Raw genomic sequence first — 27,024 nt, forward strand, 5'->3', positions numbered from 1 at the left:
TTTCTGAATATATATTAGAGGTGAAATATATTTCATAATAATGCTATAAAAATGCAAAGTGCATTCAGTGGCTTAACCATTGATGATAATATAATAATATATAACATAAAATCTTTCTACAGCATTAGTGTGTGGAGATAATAATATATTACTAATAATATTCCTTATTCATTTTACAATATAGTGCTGTTCTATGTAATCAATAAGGCTGTGTAACAATTAATATGTTAATGTCATTTAAGAAGTGTGCTCGCCCATATCTGTAGAGCTCTGACCTTCCAGTGTTAGAGTTTGTCATCCCAAATAAAAAATGCTGATTAAGCAAAGAAGTGGATAATTTAACATATTATTTTCCTTATAAATAATATTTATTCATTCATTAGTTCTTCACCAACCAATTTATCCTGGTCGGGTTGCAGTGGATCCAGACTCCATCCCAGGAAGACTGGGCATCACAGTTCATCACAGGGCATCATACACACGTTTCCATATAGGGCAATTTAGTGTAGCTAATCCTACTGGCATGTTGTTGCAAGGTGGCGGAAACCAGAGAACCTGGAGGAAGCCCTCACAAACACAAGAAGAACAGTAAACCAAGCCCAGGATTGAACTGGGGGGACCCTTGGGTTATGCCCCCTGATTCATTTTTTAATAAAATAAGTATCTAATAGCACTTATAATAATCATCATCAACAGCAAAAAAAGTAACAACAGTAGACAAACATAGCTTGTATTGCATGGTAACTGCAGCGTAACAAAATATACACTTTTGGTATACAAAATACAAAGCCTTACCATACACATATCAAACAATCAGAGTTTAAAAAAGAGAGCAATACAAGATGCTTAAGGAAAACAAACACAATAATTTGTGATTTTGGACCTGCATCAAAAGCAGAACAACATGGAGGTGACAAGTTTCACTCCCTGTGATGACTTTCCTTGATTGTAAATGCAACTTGTAAATCCAGTTACTGTGGTATGAGGTAGTCTGTATTGACACAGTCCTAGGTTGTAAGAAGTACAAGACAACAGGATATGTTTCAGTAAGTGTAAAGGTACATTCACACACACAGTGATTTTATCGCTGCGCCGCCAGTCACTGAATTTAAATTTTTCAATTTTATTTGTATAGCGCTTTTTACAGTGGACATTGTCTCAAAGCAGCTTTACAGAATTTATCCCTATTGAGCAAGCCAGTGGCAACAGTGGCAAGGAAAAACTCACTAAGATGATATGATGAAGAAACCTTGAGAGGAACCAGACTCAGAAGGGAACCCATCCTCACCTGGGCAAGAACGGATAGTGTGAAAGTAAAAGAAAGTTCATTATGGTTTTTACATGAAGTCTTTGTTTAACTAGTCCACTGTTCACTAAAGAAACCTGAGTGCAAAACTGCATGTGGTAATTGCAGTCTCAAGGCCATAGCAGAAACCATAGTCCGAACAACCACAGCGAGAATGTCCTTGTGGAATTGAGGTCCAAAACTATTTCATGATACTTCAAGCGGTACCATCCTCAGCAATCTCTAGGCTGTAGCCTCCAGTATGAAGTCCCCAGTAGGTGTTCCTACTACTGGTTGCCATAGTAACATGGGTGGGGCAACTAACATTCCACTTTTGACAACAAACCAGTTTTCTTGCTACTAAAATTAAACATTCTGGAGAGAAAGCGATCTTAGATAAAATTCACCAGTGTATGTATGCACCATATCCTACAACATACAGGAGAAGAAGTGTGTGCTCTTTGCCACTGCGGCCATCTATCTGCGGCAAAAGCGCAAGCGCCAATTAGCTTAGCTTAGCTTATATTCTGAGCGCTTTTAAAAGAAAATAATAATAATGAAACACTCACTTTTTGTTGCAATTGAGGAAAATCCCGGTGTAGTTCCTATCTCAGTAAGTGAGCTGCATTCACTGTATGTTCCGAGAGGCAGACCGTAGCTCTTCGGCCGTGACCTCTGTGTTTCGAAGTATCTGGCTTGGTGCTGCTCGTTCCCGGGCACCAAATCAGCGACAAGTCAGACAATGGTCGCCATTGCCACTGAAAATAAATGGTCTCCGGTTGCTTTGTCGCTGCGAGCCGCTGTATGTGTGAATGCACCTTAAGACCAATGTATGATCAAGTAGGTAATAACACTGATACTTGTAGTGTAATTGAAGATACCTTCTATTGCTATTCTGCATTTTGGCATATGCTTTTAAGTTATGCTTCATATTTAAGTACAGGTACTGTATATTTCAATATATGTCTGGTCCCCTCTGTGGGGGAAAAGTACCTATGAATTTCTTCACTCTGAATACCACAAATGAATGTCAGCAAGATAGTTACTAGACTTCAAGTACCTATGTAAAAGTTGTCATTTCTCACATACTGCTATTTCACTTTTTTTTTTCAAAAATGGTATGCAGTCACTGAAAAAAAACAGCTCAGAGACAGTCAAGCAGCTATAGTATCTGACAAGTGCTCTGTGCTTGCTTTTTGTTTCTCACAATTCTGTCAACATAATATCCAAAAGCACTTGTCCTTATAGTGTCCAGGTCACTGCCCAGTACACTCTCCAGACTGACAAAGTCAAAGGCATTTCTGTCTAAGCTGTTTATGAGAAACAGTTGCAAATTTTCAACTTTTGCGATCTGAAGCTCCTCAGCACACTGGGCTCGAAACCCATCCTGAATCTCAGTCGCAGAACAACACAAATCTTCTTGGGCCTGCAAATAGCAGTCAATCTTTGTCTGGACAAAGTGGTACTTCTTCCGTAACTTTTGAACAACTCTTGCAAGGTCTATGTGGTGTGCCTTCTTCCACTCAGTCACAATAAGCACATAGAAATCAAAATTATCCAACATTTCTTCCATCCCTTCCAATGAGTTGGCCATAATGTTCTCTATTCCTGACATAGCCCAAAATCTGACATTTGGGTACTGAGGACTTGTTGCTGGCATTTCGGCAAGTATTGAGCTAAAGGCACCATTCCGCTGTCCCATTAGGCCATTCAGAAGAGTAGTTACCCCAGATCCTGTCTCCCCTAAAATAGCCACATCAAGCTGAAAGTGCTCTAGAGCCTCCAATATTGTCATAAGTGTTTCAGTTCCATTTGCAGCGTCAAAACATTTCCAGAAAGTTCTTAAGTCCAATACTTCCTTTTCACTGATTTTCCCACTCTGCAAATGACGGTGCATTATAGTCCTGATGTGTGTGTGTGAGTGAGAAAGAGAGAGAAAAACAAAAATGTTATCTTGATTTAAAATGTGTCATATCATCAGTTTTAAAACCCTTATCAATGCAGTAGTATTATTTATTAAATACAATGGCAAAAATATACAATCACAAAATACTCACCTTTCTTTCCTCATGCCTCCACTGAACAAACTCATCAGGAAACAGGAAAAAACTTCTCTTTTGAGCTCTGAAGCCTCTTTCTCAAAAGTGTCTTTAAGGTTCTGCATTTCATAGTTCTGTGTATCATGGGCTGACACTAAGAAGATATGGGGGTGCAGGTTTTTCTCTTCTACATATTTTAAACATTCATCTCTCATGACAGTTAAAGCACCAGTTTCAGTGAAGTTTTGTTTCCTACTCTGTGCACGCAAGTCGTTGTCTACTTTTGTTCTAATAACATAAAAGGGCTTCTTTTGTTTACATATTTCATCAATCAGAAGCATGTTGTTTTCTCTAAATCGTTCAGATATCACTACAAAAAACATGTCATAGAGACTAAAGTTTATTGTCTCCACATAACTCTTTGATGTAAAAGAGGGTGTGCCCATCCCTGGAAGGTCCCACAGTCTCACTTGGGGGCAGTTTGGATACTGATACAGTGCAGGTTCCATTGTGGTCTCCACAACTCCTGTTGGTGCAGCTCCTCTAGCATCATGATCCAGCCCAATGAGAGCATTGATGAGTGTAGATTTTCCTGAGCCAGAATCTCCTGTCACAGCTACGTCCATCTTGAATCGATCATAAAGTTTCAGTAAAGTCATAAACTGTTGAGGGATTTTCTCAGGGCTTGTAGACTGGACTGCCTCTGTGATTTTGTTGACATATTCCTCTGGGATCTTTTGTGGCACACTAAATCTTTTTGGGAACAAAATGAGGACGGTTCCATTACAATCTGATTTCCATTAACTATCATGAATGTTAGTTAAACTCATAACTGATAACCAATTGGATTATGGCTGATATACACTTGTTTGCCAACATATTAAATACACATAGCTTGTATGTACATTGACTGGTCCTTTTATGAGGTAAAAATACCACACAAGTGGCATTTTGGATGTACAGTATATAATTACTGACTTTAACCCATTTGTTTTCTCTGCACATTTTTTCAGCTCTCCTCATATTCAAGCCATCATTGGAAAGAGAACCACTGCACCATTTCTGACTAGATATTATTTGGGTTGTGGACAATTCTCAGCACAGCAGTGACAATGGCATGGTAGCGTATGTGGCACTAGTATGAGTGTATCAGATTCAGCAGTGTTGTATTGTTTTGTTGGGGTTTTTTACAGTTGTAACTAGTCCACCAGCCAAAGATACCTAACCAGCAGTGGTGTTGTAGTCAACAATATACAAACAATGTGAAAAATACACTAACAATGTACAGTACTGTGCAAAAGTCTGATGTAAAGCAAAGGTGCCTTCAAAATAATGAAATTTGTTAAGGTGCTCAGTGCATGGTGTGGGCAGAGGTGCAGTACAGGGTCTGTTTGTCTCCAAAAGGATGATAAACCATTAAGGGTACAAGAGCACGAGCAGCACAGATGAAGAAGTACATGCTGACCGAAAAATAGCCCAACCAATACCAATACCAAGCACCTTAGCCGAGGCGTGAACAAATTAATTTTGGAATGCTGCTCAGTATCACTAGCCACCAAGCTGATTACAGGAGCAGTGCATGTGTGGGTAGCGGTGCTTATGTGATATGATGTGGCATCAGCAATATGGGAGCTTCAGAACATTAGGCTCAACACATAGTGAACCACGGTGAGGCAGGAAAAGACAACTCTCACAAAATATGTCCTCTCTTTAGCTTAAATTAACAGTACCAAATGGTAATGGAACAAATCAAATCGTTCTTAACTTAAATGACTCAAATATTTATCTTGAAATCAGGTTTTCTCTCTCTAGCCTCCTCTTTAGTCTTATATTCCTTTTCCTTATTTTCCTTAATTTTAATTCTCTATAATTCTGAGTTCCCTTCAAAAAGCTGTCTTCTATTTAATTCTGAGCTCTCCTTCTTTCTTTTCCTCAGTGTTTCCTCTTTAATTATGAGCTCTCCTTCTTTCTTTTCCTCAATGTTTTCTCTTTAAATCTGAGTTATGTATCCAAGTATGCAATCAAGAAGTAAGTAAGTATGCAAGTAGTAGTAGTAGTAAGCTGTGGTGGTAGTAGTAGTAGTAGTAAAAGTAGTAGTAGCAGAGGTAGTAGTAGTAGTCGTAGTAGAAGTAGTAGTAGTAGAAGTAGAAGTAGAAGTAGTAGCAGCAGTAGTAGTAGTAGCAGTAGTAGTAGTAGCAGCAGTAGTAGTACTAGTAGTAGTAGTCGTAGTAGAAGTGGTAGTAGAAGTAGCAGTAGTAGAAGTAGAAGTAGTAGTAGTAGTAGTAGCAGTAGTAGTAAGCGCTAGTAGTAGCAGGCCTAGTAGCAGCAGCAGTATAGTTGTAATATGAATGAACAATTAATCACAGATTTCCACTCTTTTTGCTAATAGAACAAAGTAGAAATTATCCTATATGAAAGGGAGTCTACATACGAACACAACGCACATAACTGATGACAGATAAGGCAACACAAAAAGTGATACTCACCCGATAGTTTCCATTTTCCCGGTTTAGCAAGTCCCCTACGAGAGAGACTGAAAGTGAAAGTAGGCTAGACGCAGATGCATTAAAAGTTAAGCATTGAGGGTAAAAAAAATATATAATATACTATTACCACCATTATTTTATTTAGGAAGTATTACTTTTTCAATATCAGCCTATGAGCATTTTCCAGATGACCGTAAACCTTCTGGATTACATCTGAGTTTGCTGGAGTTATGTTACTGTGACTCATGACGATAGAAGAGAAAACACCCTTTTGCTCCTCCCCTTGTACACTCGCTCTGACGTCACGTCAGTAACCTCCCTAATACTACATAATCCTTCAGGTATTCACTATTGTTCACTGGAATGTGAAAATAATGCGAAGATATGTACAATATATCCAAATGTTTGTGGACACCTGACCATAACACTCGTGTTCTTTTTGAACTTCCCGTTCCAGATTCTTCTATATGCTGTTACAATAACCTACTCTTATGGGAAGGCTTTCTACTAGATTCTGAAGCATGGCTGTGGGGATTTCTGTCCATTCAGCCACATGCGCACACACTTATGCGCATGGTCAGGCACTGATGTCAGTGTTCCAATTAATCAAAGATGCAGTCAGTGTTCCAATTAATCAAAAAGGTGTTTAACATCAGGATCAGGTGTCTGTGCACACTAGTCTTGGCGAACCATGTCTTTGTACACAATCAGAACATGTTTAGGTCCCTTAGTTCTAGTGAAGGGAAATTGTAAGGCTACAGCATACAAAGACGTTCTATACAACGTCAAACTGCCGTGTGTCACAAAACGCGGTGAAAACTCCCACACGACGTTCATAATGTCATTAAGGTGTTTACATGGTAGTTTCTTAATTAGAGTATGGTCTTAATCGGATTAAGAGTGGATTATTGTTGTCCATGTAAACGCAGCTACTGTTGTCCATGTAAACGCAGTTTATGTCTAGTAGTAGCCTATAGGGTGCCAAATGTAAAGATAAATGTTAAATATAAAATTAAGTGTTAAAAGAAAATATCAAATGTAATTGTAAGTGTTAAATATAGAAGTGAATTATGTCATTCTGTACTAAATGCCCACCTTCTCAGAGTTTTGTATCATTTGGAAAAGACAAAGACTCACAGGGTTGCCAGGGGTGCAGTTTTTACAAATTGGGATGGTTTTGGAACAAGGTTCAGGTGGAAATTGCAATATTTGGCATTTATTGGGCTGGTTCAAAAATAGTCTAAAGCCAACAAGATCTTGTTTTAAAGCAAATAAATGCAATTCAATCCAATTAATTTCTGCAAACAAAGGGATATTGTAAGAGAACACAATGTCTATCTATGTTGTTCAGAACCATTTCTGTTTTAAGGATGCTCTTTTGGGCCCACGATGTCATCATTACAACTAGTAAATTCTGAAATTAGTCTCTGCTATGAAATTACAGACATACAATAAAAGGCAACCTGTATCCTTGTTCCAAAATTAGCACTATTTGGCATAAGAAGTGTAACCCTAAATTATATTTATATTTAACATTCAGGGGTGGTATGGTGGGTAGCTTTGCCAGCTCACAACTCCATGGATTCCAGTTTAATCCTGAGCTGGGGTTACTGTCTGTGGTTTATATGTTCTTCCTGTCTTGGCATGGGTTTCTTTCAGAGTTCTCTGGTTTTGTCCAAGTGTTCAAAAAAACATGCATATTGGTGGATTCGTGGATTGGAAGCTATTGCCCCTAGATGTGAGTGAGTGAAAATGTGTGCATCTCATCATGGGTGAATTCTGTCACCTTGTGTCCAGTGGTTCCACGATTGGCTTCACTGACCAGGATAAAGTGCTTAGTGAAGATGAATGAATGATTTTAACATTTTGCTTTGTATTTAATATTTACATGAATTTATATTGGGGGCATGGTGGCTTAGTTAGCACATTTGCCTTGCAGCTCTGGGATTGAGGGTTTCCTCCGGGTACTCCGGTTTCTTCACCCAGTTGAAAGACATTCGTTGTAGGCTGATTGACATTTCCAAATTGTGTGTAGTGTGTGAATGGGTGTACAATTGTGTGCTGCGATGGGTTGGCACCATGTCCAGGGTGTCCCCTGCCTTGTGCCCCGAGTTCCCAGGATTGGCACCAGGCTCCCCCATGACCCTGTGTTAAGTGGTACAGAAAATGGATGGATGGATTCACATTATTTATAATGTGTGGGGTTTTTTTGCATTATGTATAGCCAAACTTTGAGAATTCATTTTATAAATGATGTTTGCACCAAACCGGTATTAAACACAACAAGGCTGTAGTGATGAGTTTTCCTGTTCAGCATGATGACGGTTAATGTCCCCGACAACCTCTATAGTCCCATTTAGCCACTTGTTAACAACCATCTTTTTCAAGACATGTAAAAACCTTTTTTTTAAAAAAAAATCACGAGTGGGGTATTACTGATGTATTGTATGTCATAGAATAAACTGTGAAAGTATTTATCAAACATATTACTTAATATTTATTGATATATTTTAATAAAAGCTTAACCTTTTTGCCATATGGAATCTTTTTCATACATAACTTGTATTAGCTACTGTGTTTAGCTGTGCAACATATATATTTTTGTCTAATTTCCAAATCATATAGAAGTCTATTTGGAGCTACAGTACTGGTCAAAAGATGTTCATTTTCTATGATAGCAGCTCTGCCTGTATAATAAAAAAAAAAAAATCAGTATCATCCATCCAAATCATCCATCCATCCATTCATTTTCTACACCGCTTATCCTTCAGGGTCGCGGGGAACCTGGAGCCTATCCCAGTGAGCATCAGGCACAGGGCAGGGTACACCCTGGATGGGGTGAAGGGCACAATCACATGCACATTCACACACCCATTCATACACTACGGACACTTAGGACATGCCAATCAGCATACCATGTATGTCTTTGGACTGGGGGAGGAAACCGGAGTACCCAGAGGAAACCCCAACAGCATGGGGAGAACATGCAAACTCCGCATACATAGGGCTGTGGCAGGAATCGAACCCCCAACCCTGGCGGTGTGAAGCAAATGTGCTAGTAGCAAATCATATTAATGTTTATATTATTCCACCTCCCAAGAAAACATGCCAACAGTTGATTGGGCTACAGTAAATTGCCCCCCCCCCCCCCCCCCCCCCCGCCTTTACAGCTACTATAATGTGAGTGGAGAAAAGTATGACGTGTCGGTACTTAATGAAAAAAAAAAAATTTAAACCTCACAGAATTTGTAATGGTTTACAATGGTTATAATGGGAATTGTACTGGTTTCAATAGAAACTGTAATGGTGCCTGTGGACCTATATTAATATACATATAATATATAGGTATTTATTGGGTATATAAAATGATCTGACTGTCATTTATTTATTGCAGTAATAATAGAAAATACTTTCAATACTAATACATTAATAAATTAAATTATTCATTGTATATGCATTTAGTGGTTGTTTTCCATATTTGTTTAAATAGACCAACTGAAAATATTTTTTATTTAGGTTTAATTGATATAAGGGGGAAGAGGTAGCGGTGTATTACAGCACTAATATTTAAAATAAATAAATAAATCCCAGTTTGTACAAACAACAAAACCAAAAAAACAGGCCAAAATACATGTATTTGTGTTAGTGGATTTACATTACACCACATGGCTTTACAGTAGATATTTAGGGTGCGTTTTGAATTTAAACCGCGGCTATGACGTCACTATCACTATGGTGTTATATTCTGTTTTCTATTCTATAATTTCTGCTAATTTTCTAATATCGGTATGTCGGTATGTCGACTATCCTTGTGCCGAGCAGAGTAAGTTGTTTGATTATAAACGATATGTAAGTCTAGTACTATGTTTATAACTGAATACATGATTTTTTTTTTAAATGTCAAATGGTCAGCTGATGTCTCACGGAGCCTCCGCTGGGTGTCAGTGTCGAGCGCGTTGTGTTTATCCGTTTATCCAGTGAGCTGCTGCTAATTAAGATGGGCTTTTAGAGCGTCCAGGCTGTACTCTCATTATCATTTAAACGAGGAACGGGCAAATGTTATAGAAAAGAAGGAAAATTTTTTAAAAGACTATATAAACAGTGGTTAAGTAGCACAATCAGGAGAGAGCAAAACCTCTCACCATTTTGTTTAAAGCATAACTGTGATTCTAAGATCCTACCGCTATTTTGATTCCCCCGCCGCCATTTTATAAAATTCAATATGAATCCTTATGTAAAATTCAGCAAAAATGGAGGAAGATTATACCACCATACACAAGAGTATTCATCATAACAGACTTTGTAAACAAACGTACTTACATTCTGGTGAAAGTGAACTCCGGTGGTAAAAGCTGGCATGTCTTTATCTCTCCTGTTGATCCTTTATGTTTATGATTTAGATAAACTTTTTTTTTTATCATTATAGAAAATTATATATATATATATATATATATATATATATATATATATATATATATATATATATATATATATATATATATATATATTAATTGATAATCTTCCACATATTTTCAGAAAGTGACTGAAAATGACTACTGTAAATACTACCGTCGAATGTATAGTGTTTCCTGAAGCAGAACCTGAAGTTTCAGGTTCAGACAGTTCAGGTAGGACACACACACACACACACACACTCAGGTTCAGACAGTTCAGGTAGGACACACACACAAACACATACACACACACACACACACACACACACTCACACACACTCACCCTATAGGATATAAAGTGTAATCAATGTGTGTAACTACAAAGTTTACTAATGTTTGGATATGTTAATCAGGTATAATCTGGTATGTATACGCAATGTATACCCAACAGTTAAGATTTACTTGTGGGAATCATTATCTAAATTCATAGTACACTTGTTGATCAAGTTATAAGTGTGTATTGAGTTAGAAGAATTCTGTGTCTTACTAAACAGTAGGCCTAATTGTTTTCTGTGTCAATCCATACCTCTGCACAGCAAGCATAATCTATATCTATAAAACACTGTGTCAGAAGTTTTTTGGCTCAGGCTGGAAAGATTGTTTTCCACTACAACACACACACACAGAGTGCATTTTAGAAGTAAAATAATATTGAGTGAACACGCATCCTGTGGAGAACTTGAGATTCTTGAGTCTTTCTTAAATCATGGAGCTAACTGAGGTTTTGACTCCAGGGACAGACAGTGGGGATTATTCTGTACTGTCTGAAGAGGGGACTGTTTTTCCTGGCCCTCTTATGAGGTGAGACCTGCTTTATCCTCTCAGTATAGTACACAAGTTAAACATCCATTTTAAGCTCTCAACTATATTGTTAGGAGTTTAATACTACATTTGTAGAGTACGCCATATAAATCAGCTTTTTGCAACATCTATTGCAGCAATGAGATGCCGAAGGAGGACCTGATAGGGTTTATCCAGGCCCAAGCACACTACTGTTATGAAAAAATTGATGAACACGACCAAGTGGAGGCTTATTTCTTCTGGCAGATAATGGAATTGTTCTGCTGTGAAAATGGAGTAAGTGTTAATTGATTGTTTAAGCAAAGTTAAAATAGTTAAACTCATTTAGATCACATTCTCTGTTTGTTCTGAATAATGTAGTCATATTCAGTTACATCTCCAATACTAACAATAGATGTGTTACCTAATGGTATTTCTTTTACAGAACGTGATGATGTGTGAAGTCGCTACAATCATCTTCCAGGTCTACAGCTGGCTTAGGAAGAAACAACCAAAAGTTAGTATATCGCACATCAGTATCAGCATCTGTCTGTATATGACTGTGTAATTTTGCATTGTTTTTGCCAGCACCGTGCTAACTAATATGACAATTTCAGTGCAAAGGTGGTAACAGATGGAAGGAATGGTGTCTTCCTCTGGCAGAACTTTTGTCCTCCTCTGCACCAGATGATGAGCACAGAGAGGCTCTGATTAAGATGGGAGATGATCTTGGTATGGATACGTTTCACAGGAACAGCATATTGTTTTCTAGCATTAGCATGTTGTAATCATATCATGTATCATGCATGTATCTCTGCACTGTGTCATGATTCCTGATCCTCACATGCATGTTTGGTCTTTTATCTGCAGCCTCCAGAAGATGGACCTATGCAGCACATCTCTGCTACGTTGTGGCAAAAGTGGAGCTGGGGTCACGTAGTCAGTTTGAACTGATCGGATGTGACAGGTATTGTGTGTGTGTGGGGGGGGGGGGGGGGGGGGTATGGGGTGCGTGTGTGTGGGTGGGTATGGGGTGCGTGTGTGTGTGTGTTTGTGTGTGTATGGGGGGGGGGGGGGGGGTTGGGGTGCATGTGTGGGTACTCACCAGTCTTTACGGGACTGTTGGATTCAGTGCAAGTTCTCTTGTTATTACTGGCCTCTACACATGCACTCAGTTCTCACCTGTGGCTCCTAGATGCTGTGACATGCGCAGAGGCCACACCCCAGTAAACCGCTTGACAGGCGGGCTAAACCAGGTGAGGGTAGCCGGCGGGCTTCGGCTCATGGTAATTCTTCCTTTGGATATACCTGTCCCAGCATGTACAGTCTGTTTTAGCTGGAGGAGCGGATGAGGTCACTATCGACACAACGATCTTTCAGGCGGTACAGAGATGTGTCCGTGGTACGCATAGAGCAGGATGAGGTACAAAGATGGCCCGGGGCCATCTTCAGTCGTCTTGACTCTGTCTTGCCACCGGATTATGGTGGTCAGTGAGGCCGATGATGTACAAGTCTTCCTCACTTTAATCCAATTCACGCGCAAGTTGAGTTCCATTCTTGTGTCTTGATTAAGGTCCTGTGGTGATTGGTGAGCGGCAAAGCAGTAGGCGTGGACACACTGGCAGCCGTAGTCGCAGATCTCCACGTAGGCGGCTCGGGACATTGGTCGTTCTTCGCTGGACCCGAAGCAGCAGCGGAGTTTGGTAGAATCCTGAACGTCTGAGCAGCCCTCTTTAGGATCGCACTGCTCACCTTCATGCCTGAGGAAGGGGCTAGAAATGGTGCCCTAAACATTGTCTGCTTCACCACCCTTCAGCTCACCGCGGTTGTTGGGGATGTAGTCCTGCGGTCAAAAAACAATACAAAAGCATACATAGAAAAAAGCAGTTCCGATCATAATTGGGGCTTGGAATATATGGAATATCCGTTCTCTTTTAGATGACACAAGAAGGAGCAGACCCACCAGGAGAACTGCACTGGTGGCTAAAGAACTTGAACGGTACAAAGTGGACATTGCTGCGCTCAGTGAAACTCGATTTCCAGAAGAAGGACTAATCAAGAAAGTTGGTGCCGGCTACACTTTCTTCTGGAGTGGATGTCCCAAGGAGGTTCGACGCGAAGCAGGAGTTGGCTTCGCCATCCGGAACGAAATTGCCAAGAAACTCAGCAACCTTCCTAAGGGCGTCAATGACCATCTGATGACTCTTCGTCTTCCTCTTTCAGGAAAGTCTTACAGGACACTGATCAGTGCTTACGCGCCGACGATGTCGAACCCGGAAGACGCAAACAACAAGTTCTATGAAGACCTTAATTCTATCCTCTTGAATGTGCCAAAGACAGACAAACTGATCATTCTTGGAGATTTCAACGCACGTGTTGGATTGGACAGCCAGACGTGGAATGGAGTCATAGGGAAGCATGGCATTGGCAACTGCAGCAGCAATGGCCTCCTTCTTCTTAGAACCTGTAGCGAACACTGGCTCCTTATCACGTTTTGACTACGGAATCTAAATAAAACCACTTGGATGCATCCAAGGTCCCACCACTGGCACCTCCTGGATTACATCATCATCAGACGCAGCAACAGACGGGATGTTCGCATAACAAAGGCAATGTGAAGAGCTGAATGTTACACAGACCATCAACTTCTGATCTCGAAAATGAATCTAACAAAATGGCCACAAGGGAAAAAGGTGTCCAAGCGCTTGAACGTCAACAAATTGAATGACGACCACTCTCACTCATTTTTTCGAGAACAAATTGAACACTAACTTAAATGCTATGCCAGCCCAAAATGGCAACATTAATGAACAGTGGTCGTCTCTTCGTGACACACTCTATTCAACTACTCTCAATGCTCTCGGACCCAAGATACATGTGCTCCAGGATTGGTTTGACAAAAACAATGAGGATATTGCCAAACTACTCGACAGCTAACACAAACTCTATAAAGCCTATCAATTAGACAAATCAACCGCACGGAAGAATGCTTTCAGTGATATTCGCCGTGAAGTGCAGTGTAAATTGTGACAGATGGAGAATTACTGGCTACTGAAGAAAGCAGAAGAAATCCAAGGCTTCGCCGATCATTGAGAAACAAAAAAAAATCTTTGATGGCATCAAAACCTTCCATGGACCTCAACCTATAGGCACATCACCCCTTCTTGGCACCGACCGGTCAACTCTCCTTACAGACAAGTCACAAATACTACATCAGTGGGTCGAACACTTCCAACATGTGCTCAAACGACCATCGCTTATCAATATGGATGCATTGGACAGGCTGCCACAGGTGGACATCAACAATTCCCTGCATCTCCTCCCTTCCATGGAAGAAACTCAAAAAGCAGTCAACCATCTATCAAATGGAAAGGCGCCAGGCTCCGATGCGATTCCTGCGGAGATGTACAAAAGTGGCGGCACTCAACTTCTGCAGCAATTGACTCTCTTGTTTCAAGAAATCTGGATCCAAGGCCAGATTCCTCAGGATTTTAAAGACGCAACCATTGTCCACTTATACAAGAAGAAAGGAAATCAGCAAATTTCTGACAATCACAGAGGAATCTTACTTTGAATATCCCTGGTAAAATTCTAGCAAGGATTCTTCTTAACCGTCTTACCACCCATCTGGAAGCAGGTCTTCTGCCAGAAACACAATGCGGTTTTCGCAAAGGGCGGAGCACCGTGGACATGATCTTCGCTGTTCGTCAGTTGCAAGAAAAATGTCGGGAGCAGAACGTCAGTTTATATACTGCATTTATCGATCTCACGAAGGCATTCGACCCTGTAAACAGAGAAGGTCTGTGGACAATTATGCGAAAATATGGCCGTCTGGACAAATTTATTCGCATCATCCGAGTATTTCACGACGGCATGATTGCCCACGTCATCGACAATCGTCACATCAGACCCTTTTTCGATCACCACCGGAGTCAAACAAGGATGTGTTCTTGCTCCAACACTATTCAGTCTCATGTTCTCCGCCATGTTGTGGGATGCAAACAGAGACGAGGACCCCGGGGTTGAACTTCGATACCGCACTTCGAAACTGTTCAATCTGCAAAGGCTTCAAGCAGCGACCAAGGTTTCCTTTCAGCATCTGCGCTAACTGCTGTTTGCCGACGTCTTTGCCCTCAATTCCACCACCATGATGGACATGCAAAGAAGCCTTGTTCTCCGCTGCCTGCAACAACTTCGGACTGACCATCAGCACCGACAAAACAGTCGTGATGCATCAACCTGCTCCGGGCACGCCCTACGAAGAACCTGTGTTCCGGGTCAACAACCGACTTCTACCTGTCCTTGACAAGTTCACCTATCTCAGAATCACCGTTTCTCGGCATGTGCTAATTGATGATGAAGTGATCTCCTGGATTTCAAAAGCCAGCTGCACTTTCGGACGTCTAAAGTCATCAGTTTGGAATCGACGTGGAGTTAACCGCTCGGTGAAGCTCTGTATGTACAAGGCCGTCGTTCTGTCCTCCATGCTCTATGGCTCGGAAACCTGGACCGTTTACCAACGGCACGCCAGGAAATTGAACCACTTCCACCTCAAATGCCTTTGACGTATACTCGGCATCAAATGGCAGGACAGAATCCCAGACACTGAAGTTGTGGAGCGAACAAAACTACCCAGCATCTTCGCAATGCTGAAACAAATTCAGCTGCGCTGGGCCGGTCACGTCAGCAGAATGTCGGATGCGCGCCTTCCTAAACGTATCCTATACGGCAAACTTGTAGCTGGATTACAGTCTAGCTGTGGACAGAAGAAACGTTTCAAGGATACTCTGAAAATGAACATGAAGGACCTCAATATCGATCAGAACAACTGTGAAATTATTGCACGAGATCAGGACGCCTGGCATAGAGAAGTGAAACAAGGAACCGCAGCCTACGAAAAAAAAGAATCGACGAAGCAAGAAGGAAGCGCCAAGCCAGCAAACAAGCCGGAAGCCAAAGGCCCATACCACAACACAGGAATCAACAAGTCTGCCCACATTGTGGTCGTACATTTCGTGCCCGCATAGGGCTTGTTGGACATTTGCGCGTACATAGAAATGCCAATCCACTTCAAACATCTTCACAATGGAGACATAAATGGAAACTTCGGTCTTCGTCAAAATCTACGAACAAACTCCTGTCTGTGTGTGTGTGTGTGTGTGTGTGTGTGTGTGTGTGTGTGTGTGTGTGTGTTTGTACGTGTGTGTGATATTTTTCCAGAATTTCTACTGACACATTATTCTATTTGCACCAGCATGCCATTTGGACTGAAAGTCCTGTTTAAAGCTTCTGTGAGAACCGAGACATATGAATATGTGCTGTCGCTGACCTCAGGGCTGGCCCAGTCAAGCTTCCAGGTTGGAATTTATCTTCTTTTCTTTTTTTGATGGGCACTGATCAGTCATATTTAACCAATTGTACTGAGAATGAATGGCTCCCTTGTCTCTCCTAGAGCTGGAAGTTGTGTCAGACCAGCAGGCTGGCCATTGATGATTTTACTGATCAAGCCTTTAAATACTGTGAGACCATTGCTAGGGCAACCTTCACTTTCCCCGACAGAATCAAAAGGAGCTTTGTAGAACGGCTTATTTTGGTAAATAAGATTATTAATAATTGTAAAATAGTTTCTAGGTTTCAAATGCAAAGTATCGTCTTCATCACCAATTTACTTTCCTTGTCTGTTTTGTAGCTGTCTTGCAAACAGCTAGATGAGAAGACAGAAGAACCTGAGTGGCTGGTAGAGCTCCGGCAGCTGCACAGAACTAAATTAGAAAATGCTTATGGTGACCAAGAGCAGCACATGCCATCTACCAGCCATGACGTGGTTTCTGAGATTCAGGACTCAGAGTCGCCTGTTCCCTCTCTCGCCTGTTCCCTGAGGACAGGCGAGATCCCCACTTTCCAGTCCCCTGATCTGGAGCAGCACACTGACCCAGAGGGTATGTTAGAATCCACCATGTGGACAAAAACTAACCTGAACATTTTGCACAATTTGAGGTGTATGGTGTAAGCTGTAAGTACTCTTAAAGGCAAGACTATACTCTGTTTACTAGGTACTCATATTCAAGGTACTTTACCATACTCAAAGAAATTGTACCGTTATTAGGACGCTGTAATTTAACAGCTATTGATAACACAAGCTTCATTCTTTAATGCAAGAGAGGACATTGAGCATGAAGTTCTTTTATTTCTTATTCAATTGAAATAAATGAAATTATTGTCTGTCCGACAGCTCTGTTTCAATCGCGGTACACCTTGGGAAAGCTGCTGGGGCAGGGAGGCTTCGGCTTTGTCTATGAAGGAGTCCGGACTGAAGATGGGAAAGAGGTAAATGTTCTCCCCAACTATCAGAGCACCATGGTGCCACCACTGTCTAGAACATCTGTCACATAAAGGCTGTGTATTTTATCCTACTCTGGATTCTGAATTCAGTACAGGTTCCTGAATGTCCTCCTGTATTTCCGCTGTCTGAACATTTTAGCTGGGGCCTCTTAGAAATGAGGTTACACTGGAGCAGGTTACATTTTGTTTTATGGAGGCAGTTATAACTTTCATGCAAGAGTTTATGGGTAATAAATCCAGTATAATAAAATTTCAGAACCTGAAGCAAAATAATGAAGCAAAAGTTTGAATTTTTAATGTGTGACTAAGTTAATGCAAGGTTAATTTTTTGCTGACACATAATATAATGGCTGTGGATTTGTGCTAATTAAGCTAATTAGAAAAAAATATGGCTTTTAGAAGATACTAATTATGTCTTGTATGTGTGAACAGGTTGCCATTAAATTTATTCAGAAGGACAAGAACGAAACCATAACCATTGTAAGTAAACTTATTCTTATTCATTGTAAGTAAACTTGTTCATGCTAACAATTAAAACAATTCACCCTCAATCATTTCATTACCTGTTGTTCACAATAGATATTACAGGAAGACTGATCTAGCATCAGAAACAATCCAAACCTTTTCCATCATAACCTTTCTGCTTAGCATAGTTTAGATTGGTGTATTCACACCAAACCCATGTCTGTTCTTATTTTAGCCTGGAGAGACACAGGAGCTGCCTGTAGAGGTGGCACTAATGAAGATGGTGTCCAGGCCACCTCGCTGTAGCAATGTGGTGGAGCTTTTGGAGTGGTTTGACCTAGCCAATGAGTGCATCATGGTCCTGGAATGGCCCAGCCCCTGTATGGACCTCTTTAATTTCACTAAACTTCAGGACGGCCGCCTGTCTGAAGCACAGGCTCGAGACGTCATTCTGCAGGTGATTCGGGCAGCTCGTCACTGCTGTGACCGTGGAGTGTTACACCGTGACATCAAGGAACAGAACCTTCTCATCAACACCGATACCTTGGAAGTCAAACTGATCGATTTTGGCTGTGGAGATCTGCTGAAGGACACCCCCTACAGAGAATATGCAGGTAATTTCAGTGGCTAGAATCATAGGGAATACAGTGGAAAATAGGTTTTTAAATGTTCTTGTGACCTTGCTGACGGTGTTCTTTCTCTCCTTTACACTCAGGCACTCTGTTCCTTGTACCTCCTGAGTGGGTGATGGATGCAGAGTACATGGGCATTCCTGCTACTATCTGGGGTCTGGGCATATTCTTGTTCATTTTGCTCTGTGGAGACTGCCCCTTTGACTTAGATGAGGACATTTTTGATGCACAGCTGGAATTATGTCCTGACATGTCTCCAGGTGAGTCGATGCAGAAACATCACGTGCATAACAAAGATGTAAAACTCACCTACCAAAATTACTTTAAAATGTACTCTTGAGTCTTTTCTCAACAGAGTGCTTTGATCTGATAATGTGGTGCCTGGAGTTCAACCCTGAAATGCGGCCGTCTTTTGACGACTTGGTCAGGCACGAGTGGTTTACGGAGGCAGTTCAGGACAAAATCCAGGTTAGACAGCGAGGATACAGTAGATATAAATAATATGTGCTAAGGCATGCTGTGATAGTGTAGATTGTGTGAATTGTACTGGATCAGTATTGAGTTCTGTAACAAAGATTGATGTGCTTATGTAATGAGAGTAAAAAAAAAAAAAGTGTAAAATAAGAAGATGTTTTCTATCCTGTTCTATTTTAATCTGTTTTGTTCTGTTTTGCAGATTCCTCCTGAAACCAAAGATCGTGTACAGTAACTACTGCCTGACACACACACACACACACACACACACACACACACACACACACATGCACCCACAATTATATATGTAAAAAAAATTATTCAGTATTTAAACCTTAAGAAATGGTTATAACTGATAGTTCATATTAACAAATTATTTATTAGCGACGTCTGCTGCAAATATCAACAGCATATACAAAGCTTTTCCATATACAAATATAGAAAAAATATATACAACAAATATGCAGAATAAACAAAAATTTATACAACAAATATATAGAACAGACAAACTATATTTGCGACAAATATACGGAATAGACAAAAAACATATACAACAAATATACATAATTGACAAAAAATATATACAACAAATATACAGAATAGATACAAACCATATACAACAAATATACAGTGTATACAAATACACAGCACTGGTTAAGCTTCATACAACAGATACTACTTGTATCGTTTTAAGGGCAGCATAACACACTCGGAGGAAAGTGCTAGTGTCATCGTAGTGATTAGAATAATAATAATAATAATAATAATAATAATAATAATAATAAACTTTCTTTTATAAAGGGCTTTTAAAAGCAGCTTCTCAAAGTGCTGTACACAAAATAAGCAGTACACAGAAAAATAAAACTTATAAAAGTTAATAAGAATAACAACTTTAATAATAATAAAAGTAGCCATCAGCAGTCAAATACAAGTTTAAAAAAGTGTGTCTTAAGTTGAGTTTTAAAAATGCCAAAAGGTCTGAGCTTCCCTGAGTTCAGGAGGAAGAGAGTTCCAAAGTGAAGGAGCATAGACAGAAAAAGCCCTGTCACCCATAGATTTTAAACCTGTTTGTGGAATAGTTAACAGATTACACTGTGAGGAGTGCAGTCTGCGATTTGGGGTGTATGGGATTAATAAACCAGATAAGTAATGAGGAGCCCAGCCATGTAATGCCTTATATGTCAACATCTTATCTGATCTTAAAATCGACATGGAGCCTGACCAGGAGCCAGTGCAAGGACTCCAAAACAGGAGTAATATGTTCATATTTCCTGGTCCCAGTCAGGATACTGGCGGCAGAGTTTTGTACATATCGCATTTTGTTGATTGTGGATTTAGAAACTCCGGCTAAAGCGGCATTACAGTAATCCAACCGAGTGACAACAGAAGAGTTTATCAGCTTTTCAGCCACATAGAAGTTTAGCATAGGGCACAGTCTAGTTATATTTCTGATGTGAAATAAGGATGCTTTAACAGTGCTCTGGACAAAAAAAATCAAATGTAAGGCTGGTATTGAAAATTACTCCAAGGTTCCTCATTTTGAGTCTCTAGAACAGAGACAGTGGACCATCACTGAGAATTTGATATTGGGAACCAATAAGCATAATTTCAGTTTTCCCTCTATTCAGGCACAGAAAGTTATTATTCATCCATGCTTTTATCTCAGAAATACAGTCAGAAAGAAAACAAACAAAGGTTTTCACCAGATTTTGAGTGAATGCAGATTTGGGTATCGTCAGCATAAAAGTGATAATGGAGGCCGAGCGATCGCAGCAGATGCCCAAGGAGAGACATATAAATATTGAAGAGTAGAGGGCCTAAAACTGAACTTTGAGGAACACCAGTGAGCACAGAGCTAGTGTCAGACTTGTAACCACTCATAGAAATAAACTGGGAACAGTCAGTAAAATAGGATTTAAACCAGTTTAAAACTGCCAGACAGACCAAAAACACTTTCAGGGTTAAGTAAAAGACCATGATCCACAGTACTGAAAGCAGCTCTAAGATCAAGAAGAATAAGAATGGAAGTAGCTCCAGAATCAGAGGCCATCAACAAGTCATTGGTAACTTTGACCAACGTCGTTTCAGTACTGTGAAATTTTACGAAAACCTGACTGAAGGAGTTCAAAGAGGTTATTAATTGTCATATGATTACACAATTGAGAGGCAACAACACGCTCAAGCATTTTTTGCCAAAACGGAATGAAACGAGCCATTTGCTATATTTTGATTGTTTACAATAGCCTGAGAGAAGTAAGACGATCCCTCAATCTCCATTAATGCGCTGTAATCACCCAGAAGTTCCATCCACGCTTGATAGTAGATATTCAAGCTGGTAAGGCGCCATTTGCGCTCCATTTTCTGACAAGCAGCCTTTCTAGAGCGTAAAATGTCATTATACGAGGGAGCAGTGCAGGCGAATGTGACCTTAGGGGAGCAAAAGAGTCTAGGTTAGTAGCAAGAACAAAATTTAACTGCAGAACTTTCTCCTCCAGTGATGAGGGATGCAGATCGTTTAAGGTGGAAACAACAGAATTAGAGAAAACTGTCTGAAGGTTACTGTTAGGATAGTAGGCTCACTTGGATGATACAGTTCCAGGTTAAAAAAGACAGCTGAATGGTCTGACAGTCCAACGTCAACAGATGAAAACTGCGATACGAACGAGCCGTTTGCAATCACAAGATCCAGGGTATGGCCCTTGTTATGAGTCGGGTCAGTTACAAACTGTGTGAAGGTAAAACAATCAAGTAACGACAGAAATTCCTTAGCACAGAGTCACTCCGGTCATTCAAGTCTCCCAAAATTAGAATTCTGTCAAACTTCATTCTCAACGTTGACAGCAAACTCTGACATAGAAGCAGCCTGCATCCTTAACCTTAGGTGGTTTACAGACTTTAGCAATGATGGTAGATATAGGAGCAGAGATACTCAAGACCAGGCATTGAAATGATGAAAACTGGGGAACTGATACAGAGCTTATGTTGAGCTTCAGGTTGTAAACTACAATAATGCCTCCACCTCTACCAAATAACCTAGGGACGTCAAATACTCCAAAGCCCGCTGGAGTGATCTGGTTAAACAGGAGTCCATCATTTTCTTTATACCAGGTTTCAGTTAAAAACAACAAGTCCAGCTTTTTATCTATAAGGAAATCTGATAAAAGCAGCGCCTTGTTATTCACGGGCCGCGCATCGAATAATGCGGCATAGGCCAGGCACTCAAACAGAGACGACAGTGGTTTAATCTCCACACGGGGAACCTATATTAAATTACTGTGATCAACACCAGTATGGAGCAGTTTGTTGGTCTTACGTCGACAGGTAGGGACAAAGATGTTAGGAGAGGATGAGACAGCAAAACTGGGCCTCAAACCCCGATGGATATATGGTTTAGGATGTAGCAATCCAGTGTCTCAACAGAGTTTGTAAGAGTCTTTGGCTAGACAATAAGAGCTCTGCTTTAAATTCAGAAGCTGGCATGTAGTATACCTTAAGGCCATGGTCATTGAGTGCACACCCACAAGGCCAACTCGTTGATACTCCGAAGTGCCCTGTGAGCACAAAGACGTACAATCCTCACACGCAGTCGGACTGAGGCTTTGATTCCCCGTTGCACGCTGCAAGTTATTCCAGGTGGAACACAGAAATAAAAACAACAGTCCAAAGTATATAAAAAGACACCACCACATCGCAACCGTAGGGGCACTGAAAACAATATAACTTAATTAAATAAACAAACAAAACGGTGACAGGAGTGGCAGCAAAACACGCCAGCGTACCCTGGCAACTGGAACCAGAAGCCAACAAACTGGAAAAATGTGGAAAAATCTACAAGTTGTAAAGTTTGAGTTGGAATAGTTTGCAAGGGTGCGAGTTTAATCCTTGTGAGGGAAATTACTCATTTTTACTTTGTAATAAGTTTGTTCTTGTTCTGTTTCATTCTCATGTGAGGATAACTCCAAAGAAGGCCATGTCATGTCACTATCAGTACAGAATGTTTATCTGCTATGTTCTTCTGTTCAAGGTTCGTCTAAACATCTTCCAAGATCCTAAAACAAAGCCTGTTTGAACTGCCTCAAACTGCTTCATATCGGTACACAGAATTATGTCATGCTCTGCGTTTCATATATATAGTAGTAGTTTAGTACAAGGGCTTCCGAGAGCTCTCATTATTCTATTATGCTTTATTCTATCCTGTATTAACCATCTTTCTGTAATAAACCTTTTTACCTTCAGAGGACAAGTGTGCAAGTGCTGTCTAATTTCCCCGACATCTTCTATGGAACTAATCATGAAATCACAGCTAAAAAAAATGACCTTATATTTTTTGTGTATTTAAGGCTAAAATCATTTTCCAAAACTTGTTTTCTACATTTGACCTTTGACCTTTTTTAGGGTACCGATATTTATAACTGACTGTCCCATTTGGGTAAATGATTTTTGTTAAATTGTCTGAAATGTCACACACATTCAAATGCATTTTCACTGTCTAGAAAGAAGTTAGCCAGTGTCTTGGTGTTTCAGAAACTCACGTATCGAGGTTGAGCCAGAAGCAAGTGCAGATAATAACATTTATTTAAACAAATGTACTATGAGACAAAGACACTACGACAACTTGGTATAACACTGTGGCATGAAACAAAACACTGAGACAAACGACAAGATTCTAGGACAACGAAAGACCAGCAAACAGTGCAGACAAGGACTATATATATATATATATATATATATATATATATATATATATATATATATATATATATATATATATATATATATATACACACACACACACACACACAAGTGCTCATTAACAAAACGTGAGTCAGGTGCAGCTGGTCATGTGACAGCTAGTGCAGTGCAGTGGCTGATGGGAAGTGGAGTCCAGAGTTTCTTGATACGTGACAGAACCCTCCCCCAAGGGCACTAGTCCCGAGCACCCAAAATTATACGTCCTCCATCTAGTGGTCCTGGCCCCCTGGGCAAAATGTCCCCAGCAGAAACAGAAGGCCGAGTGGCTTCCACAACAGCACAGGGAGGCAGAGATACTTCCTCGGCTGAACATGAAAGCAGGGCGATGTCCTCAGCAGAGCATGAAAGCGGGGCGACGTCCTCCACGGGACAGGAGAGGGGAGCAAGGTTCTCCACGAGGCTCCGGGGGGAGCGAGGTTCTCCGCGAGGCTCCAGGGGGGAGCGAGGTTCTCCACGAGGCTCCAGGGGGGAGCGAGGTTCTCCGCGAGGCTCCAGGGGGGAGCGAGGTTCCCCGCGAGGCTGGGGGGGGAGCGAGGTTCTCCACGAGGCCCAAGGGAGGAACGATGCTCTCTGCGGAGCATGAAGAGGGAACGATGTCCTCCGTGGAGCAGGAAGGGTGAGTGACATACTGAGCGCAGCAAAGAAAAGGAGCGACGTCTTTAGTGGAACATGGAGGCAGAGTGACATCCTCAGTGAAGCAGGATGGCAGAGAGACGACATCAGCCGAGCAGGAAGGCAGAGTGACATCCTCAGCTGAACAGGAAGGCAGAGCGACCTTGAGGTAGCTGAACAGTGGGGAATTCTTGAGTCCGGTAGGAGATGGAGCGACGTCTCTCACGGAACGTGGAGGCAGACTGACGTCCTCCACTGAACATGAAGGTTGAACGAGAGCCCTAATAGGGGAGGGTGGGTGGGAGTTGGTCTCAGCCCCGACCACAGACTCCCCCTCCTGTTGGCGTGGTATGGCGTAGTCCTTTATGAATGCTGGGTGTGGCCTGGTGCATAGTCTGTCCGGCTGCGGCAGGCCTAGCATGCAGTTATTCTGAGCGAGTAGTTCATCTGTCCTTCTTCTCTGCTCCAATAGTCCTCTATACCACTCCTCATATGCTGCAAACCAGGCGTCCATCTTGGTGATCTGCTGCTTCTGATAAATGGTCTTTCGTTCTGTCACGTATCGAGGTTGAGCCAGAAGCAAGTGCAGATAATAACATTTATTTAAACAAACGTACTATGAGACAAAGACACTGAGACAACTTGGTATAACACTGTGGCATGAAACAAAACACAGAGACATAAACGACAAGAGTCTAGGACAACGAAAGACCAACAAACAGTGCAGACAAGGACTATATATACACACACAAGTGCTCATTAACAAAACGTGAGTTAGGTGCAGGTGGTCATGTGGCAGCTAGTGCAGTGAGGTGGCTGATGGGAAATGGAGTCCAGAGTTTCTTGATACATGACAGTAACATAAAATAAATAAATAAATAAATAAATAATAAAAACTTTATTTACATTTCATTTCATCTTATGCTAATACTTTTGTTTTGTAATTCATCTAAAATTGTCTGAAACTTGAGACAAATTCTCTATTCTAGTTCTGTTTTATGTTGTGCTACAGTAATTGATTTCATGTGATTTCATTTTCACTCACATGTGAAAATCAACAAGACAATTGTTTTTGGGTGTGAAACACAGGTGTACCCCACACTTTCCACACATAACTCGAGTTTGACCTGTGCAGTCACCATTTTTGCAGCATCCCTGCTTGTCAGCGTAGTGAGGCCAATGGGCAAATTCCATCTTTCCTGACCTCTGGTTGTGTTGTGGATTCTCTCCTTTGCTTCTTCTTTGACACTGACTCTCCAGAGCTGGGTCAGCCACGTTTCACTTGGCCTGTGCCTTGCCTACAGAGGACATCTGCAACTGCTGTTTTGAATGCTCTTAGGCTGAGTTCCTAGCTTTGGTTAGGAGAGGGATTGTTGTCCCTTAGGTACAGCAGCCATGCATTTACACACAGTACATCCAGGATATGAAAAAAAAATACGACTGTACCATTTTCGTGACCGAATCTTTGTTCAGTACAATGCAAGCAAGGAGTCCATTAGATCAACACCTCCCATTTTTTTATTATACATCATCACAGAGGATGGTCGTTTCACATTGATGATCTGATTTGTCCTCCTGTCGCAGTGTTGCACAGTGGAAGCTGGGTAGGTCCCAGTGAATGTGCTCAGAAGGGTGACAGTGTGGTTGTCTTGCCATTTGCTTGCGATTATTTGCACATCCTTACACATGGCTACCTTCTCATCAAAAGTGCCCCGTCCAGCCCTTTTCATTTCCTTGTTAGTTTTCAACATGCACCCTTTCAACCTGTTGGGTCTCCCTGTGCCAAGACAGTAGATCCCTGTCTTTGCCTTTAGAACTTCGCGGCCTATGCTTGTGAACCAATATGGTCCAGCTTGAAATTCTGATGTGGGGGTATGATGGATATTAGTCGTAGAACTATCTTGCTGCTGGCTCTCAGGTCAGGCATTCCATTGACTGGTAGTATCATTTTGAGTCACAAAGCATGCACAGCTTGTACCCCCATTTATGGGGCTTGCTGGGGATGTACTGCTTCAGTCGACTTTTTCCTTTGTATGGAATTATTTGTTCATCCACACTTAGGTGTTCATCCATTGGAATGCTTCTCATTCGTTCTACAGCAAAGTTGAGGGAAGGTCTTATTTTGAAGTGAGTATCTGAATATGAGTCATCACTGCCAAGGTCTATGGTCTCCAAAATGGTCTACACTTATATAGTGCTTTTATCCAAAGCACTTTACACTGTGTCTCATTCACCCATTCACACACACTCACACACCAATGGTAGCAGAGATACCATGCAAGGCACTAACTTGCCATTGGTAGCAACTTGGGGTTCAGTGTCTTGCCCAAGGACACTGTATGTGGAGTCACGTGGGCCGGGAATCAAACCGCCAACCCTATAATTAATGGACAACTCGCTATACCACATGAGTTAAAGTGTTGTCACTGAAGTGGAAGTTGCTCTTGATTTGTTCCTATCTTTTCATTAGCATTATTAGCATCAACTATCTTGTCAATGTGTGTGTTGGTATGCAAGCACATACATGTTGCAGGAACTCCATAGATGGACATTTGGAAAGCAGTCCAATTAATTGTTTGATTTCTTTCTCTGTGCAGTTAAGGGGTGAGTTAACCTGTTTTTGCATGGAGTAAAGATTTGTTTCCTGGACAATATGTTTACAACACTCAGAGGAAAACATTTGCTTGAAGTAGTAAATTGGAG

At 41.0% G+C, this 27,024-nt stretch overlaps 2 protein-coding genes across 9 annotated transcripts; one reads left to right on the forward strand and one right to left on the reverse strand.

The window, feature by feature from the left end:
• Nucleotides 1-605: 605 nt before the first annotated feature.
• irgq1 (immunity-related GTPase family, q1) lies at nt 606-10,173 on the reverse strand. Of its 8 annotated transcripts, none has more exons than XR_001813433.3 (4): nt 5,811-6,076; nt 3,343-4,077; nt 1,855-3,189; nt 606-1,007 (listed from the first exon to the last, which is right to left on the reverse strand). XR_001813433.3 is itself a non-coding variant. In XM_017474942.3 (4 exons), exons 2-4 carry the CDS (start codon nt 5,822-5,824, stop codon nt 2,448-2,450), a joined length of 1,485 nt encoding a protein of 494 aa, XP_017330431.1. In that variant the 5' UTR covers nt 5,825-5,845; nt 10,131-10,173; the 3' UTR covers nt 606-2,447. The 8 variants fall into 8 exon arrangements, 7 of the variants coding, with proteins under 7 accessions (XP_017330431.1, XP_017330397.1, XP_017330413.1 ...); XM_017474942.3 differs by adding an exon at nt 10,131-10,173 and having other exon boundaries at nt 606-3,189; nt 3,343-4,071; nt 5,811-5,845; XM_017474908.3 differs by adding an exon at nt 10,131-10,168 and having other exon boundaries at nt 606-3,189; nt 5,811-5,845.
• LOC108269191 (serine/threonine-protein kinase GD17699-like) lies at nt 9,596-23,148 on the forward strand. Its single transcript, XM_017474861.3, has 16 exons — nt 9,596-9,633; nt 10,347-10,438; nt 10,999-11,065; nt 11,203-11,341; nt 11,490-11,561; nt 11,662-11,776; nt 11,915-12,011; nt 16,299-16,401; nt 16,497-16,637; nt 16,734-16,983; nt 17,277-17,371; nt 17,819-17,866; nt 18,087-18,465; nt 18,567-18,743; nt 18,839-18,951; nt 19,160-23,148. The coding sequence occupies exons 2-16, from the start codon at nt 10,360-10,362 to the stop codon at nt 19,190-19,192; spliced, it is 1,908 nt and encodes a 635-aa protein (XP_017330350.1). The 5' UTR covers nt 9,596-9,633; nt 10,347-10,359; the 3' UTR covers nt 19,193-23,148.
• The last annotated feature ends 3,876 nt before the right edge of the window (nt 23,149-27,024 follow it).

This window comes from Ictalurus punctatus, chromosome 1 (assembly GCF_001660625.3).
Source record: "Ictalurus punctatus breed USDA103 chromosome 1, Coco_2.0, whole genome shotgun sequence".
Classification (NCBI taxonomy): domain Eukaryota; kingdom Metazoa; phylum Chordata; class Actinopteri; order Siluriformes; family Ictaluridae; genus Ictalurus; species Ictalurus punctatus.

Excerpts from the sequence above, each read along its gene's own strand:
- LOC108269191 (XM_017474861.3), top strand. The coding sequence starts at position 10,360 with ATGACTACTGTAAATACTACCGTCGAATGTATAGTGTTTCCTGAAGCA. Across the intron at positions 12,012-16,298 it reads GAACTGATCGGATGTGACAG|CATGCCATTTGGACTGAAAG; the intron begins GTATTGTGTGTG and ends TATTTGCACCAG. Across the intron at positions 16,984-17,276 it reads GCAGCACACTGACCCAGAGG|CTCTGTTTCAATCGCGGTAC; the intron begins GTATGTTAGAAT and ends TCTGTCCGACAG.
- irgq1 (XM_017474908.3), bottom strand. Across the intron at positions 3,190-3,342 it reads GGAGGCATGAGGAAAGAAAG|GACTATAATGCACCGTCATT; the intron begins GTGAGTATTTTG and ends CACACACATCAG.